We start from the raw sequence: 2500 nt of genomic DNA, 5'->3' as shown, positions 1-2500 counted from the left end.
GAGAGAGGACCAGCGGGCTTTAGAGTGGATGAGGTGGAGAAATGGCTTCAGAGGTTCAAACAGGGTTAGGTTCACCAGTCCATTCGCTGTTTTGGAGCTTTTTCGGTTTTCTCGTTCTCTGTTGGTTTTTTTTTTCTTTTTTTTTCTGTGTCTGTTTTGTGATTATCGCTCTATCTTTTGTTTGTCTGAATCTGTCTTTCTTTTGTTTTCTGTTTCTCCCCATATCCTGTTGTTTTTTTTTTGTGTTTTTTTGTTTTTGTTTTTATCTGGGGTGGTGGGGGATAGTGTTACTTAGTAGTGGTGATGGTGGAGGAGTCTATAGTTTTCCTTCGGTCTTTTCTCGGTTTTTCGTTTCCGTGTGTGTGTGTGTGTGTGTGTGTGTGTGTGTGTGTGTGTGTGTGTGCGCGTCTGGGCCTGTGTCTCGGTGTGTGTGTGTTGTTTGTGTCTGTGTGAATGTGCGTGTGTGTGTGTGTGTGTGTGTGTGTGTGAGTGTGTATGTGCGTGCCTCTGTGTGTGTGTGTGTGTGTGTGTGTACCTCTCTCTCTCTCTCTCTCTCTCTCTCTCTATATATATATATATATATATATATATTTTTTTTTTTTTTTTTTTTTTTTTTTTTTTACCAAGCAAAAGTCTTTTTCCCATGATCATCTTCGGAAAGTCTAGTAATTACCTTCTGTGAAGTTTCCTCTCACTTCCTTCTGTTATTACATATTTCAGCGTTTTCGTCCAAAACCCTCGTTGGTGAGCTCGGCAAAGGGGTATAACTTTTCATGGGAGAAAAGGGAAGGGAGAGAATGTGACCTGCTGTATCTGATACTGCGCAGTACCGAGACTGACCAGCAGAACGATCAAGCAATGTTGAAACAGGTAGCGAGTAGTTAATAACAGTAACTGTGTTTATATGATGCGCTTTCAAAAAGAAACAGGTCAGTTTTACCTGCGGTGTGCAGTCTTTCGGAATAATGTGGCCAGCAGAACTATTAAGCAATATTGAAACAGGTAGACGGGCGCAATAGCCGAGTGGTTAAAGCGTTGGACTGTCAAATCTGAGGGTCCCGGGTTCGAATCACGGTAACGGCGCCTGGTGTGTAAAGGGTGGAGATTTTTACGATCTCCCAGGTCAACATATGTGCAGACCTGCTAGTGCCTGAACCCCCTTCGTGTGTATATGCATGCAGAAGATCAAATACGCACGTTAAAGATCCTGTAATCCATGTCAGCGTTCGGTGGGTTATGGAAACAAGAACATACCCAGCATGCACCCCCCCGAAAACGGAGTATGGCTGCCTACATGGCGGGGTAAAAACGGTCATACACGTAAAGGCCCACTCGTGTGTGCATACGAGTGAACGTGGGAGTTGCAGCCCACGAACGCAGAACAAGAAGAAGAACAAGAAGAAACAGGTAGCAAATAATTAATATCAAACTATCAAACTAAATATTTTACTTGTGGTGTGCAGTCTTTCAGAATAATGTGTCCGCCTTTTGAGAAAGATAGTCCCTCCCCCCCCCACTCCCCCGCCCCCCCCTCCCTCCCCCCCCCCCTTTGCTCCTGTCTTTTTCTCACAGTTCCCCCTCTTTTGATTCGTCCGTGAATTTTTGGTTGTTGTTTGTTTTGGTTTTGTTTTTACATACACACGTATGCACCCACGCACAGACATACGTACACACTTACGCATGCACACAGACACACGCACGTATGCACACACACGTAACACACGTACACACAGAGACACACACACACGCACGAAAACTCTCTCTCTCCCTCTCTCTCTCTCTCACATACACAGAGACACAGACACAGACACAGACACACACACAGACACAGACACACACACACACACACACACACACACACACACACAGAGAGAGAGAGAGAGAGAGAGAGAGAGAGAGAGAGAGTTGCAGAACATACAATGACGCAAATGAACAAAACCTGCAAAATATGAACAAGGGAAGTTATTAAGGCGATGCTGGCAACACCTTTCTGATATTGCAACACATTATTTGGTTATAAATGTCAGTTCTTTAACCCTCATGATCATTGCCATTTACAGCCTTGTAAGTAAGGAAGTAAGTAAGTATCATCCACGCTTTTGCAGACTACACTGACAACTCGTAATACATGTTCACGCTGATCTCCAGATGTTTTTTTTTGTTGTTGTTTTTTTTCACATGGTGTCCTGCTTTCCCAGTCTTTCTTTCTTTCTTTCTTTCCCTCTTTTGTTCTTGTTCATTCCTCCCTTCCCTTCCTTCTCCTCTTTCTTTCCCTATCATTCTTTCTTCTTTCCTTCTTCCCCCCCCCCCCTTCATTCTTTCGTGTGTGTGTTTTTTTCTGATTGCTTGCTTGTTTGTTCGTTTCGAATTTCTTTCCTTATTTCTTTCTTTCTTCTTTCTTTCTTTCTTTCTGTTTGACGATTCAGGCTATGGGTGTGAACTTTCAAACATGTGCTGCAGGCCCCACTAAAGCAAAACTTGCTTGCAGTTTTCTGGCGAA

At 43.5% G+C, this 2500-nt stretch overlaps 1 protein-coding gene across 1 annotated transcript in view; it reads left to right on the top strand.

Moving 5' to 3' along the window:
- The window catches only part of LOC143289512 (thyroxine 5-deiodinase-like), a 7620-nt gene extending 7474 nt beyond the window's left edge, over window positions 1–146 (top strand). The window contains exon 3 of the mRNA XM_076598505.1: window positions 1–146. This exon is cut by the window's left edge and continues 169 nt beyond it. Coding sequence (XP_076454620.1) covers window positions 1–69 — 69 coding nt within the window. The 3' untranslated portion in view covers window positions 70–146.
- Window positions 147–2500: the final 2354 nt, after the last annotated feature.

The sequence above is a fragment of the Babylonia areolata genome, chromosome 14 (genome assembly GCF_041734735.1).
Source record: "Babylonia areolata isolate BAREFJ2019XMU chromosome 14, ASM4173473v1, whole genome shotgun sequence".
In the NCBI taxonomy this organism is placed as follows: Eukaryota; Metazoa; Mollusca; class Gastropoda; order Neogastropoda; family Buccinidae; genus Babylonia; species Babylonia areolata.
The sequence above is the reverse complement of the archived record's forward strand: the minus strand, read 5'-3'. Positions and strand labels throughout refer to the sequence as shown.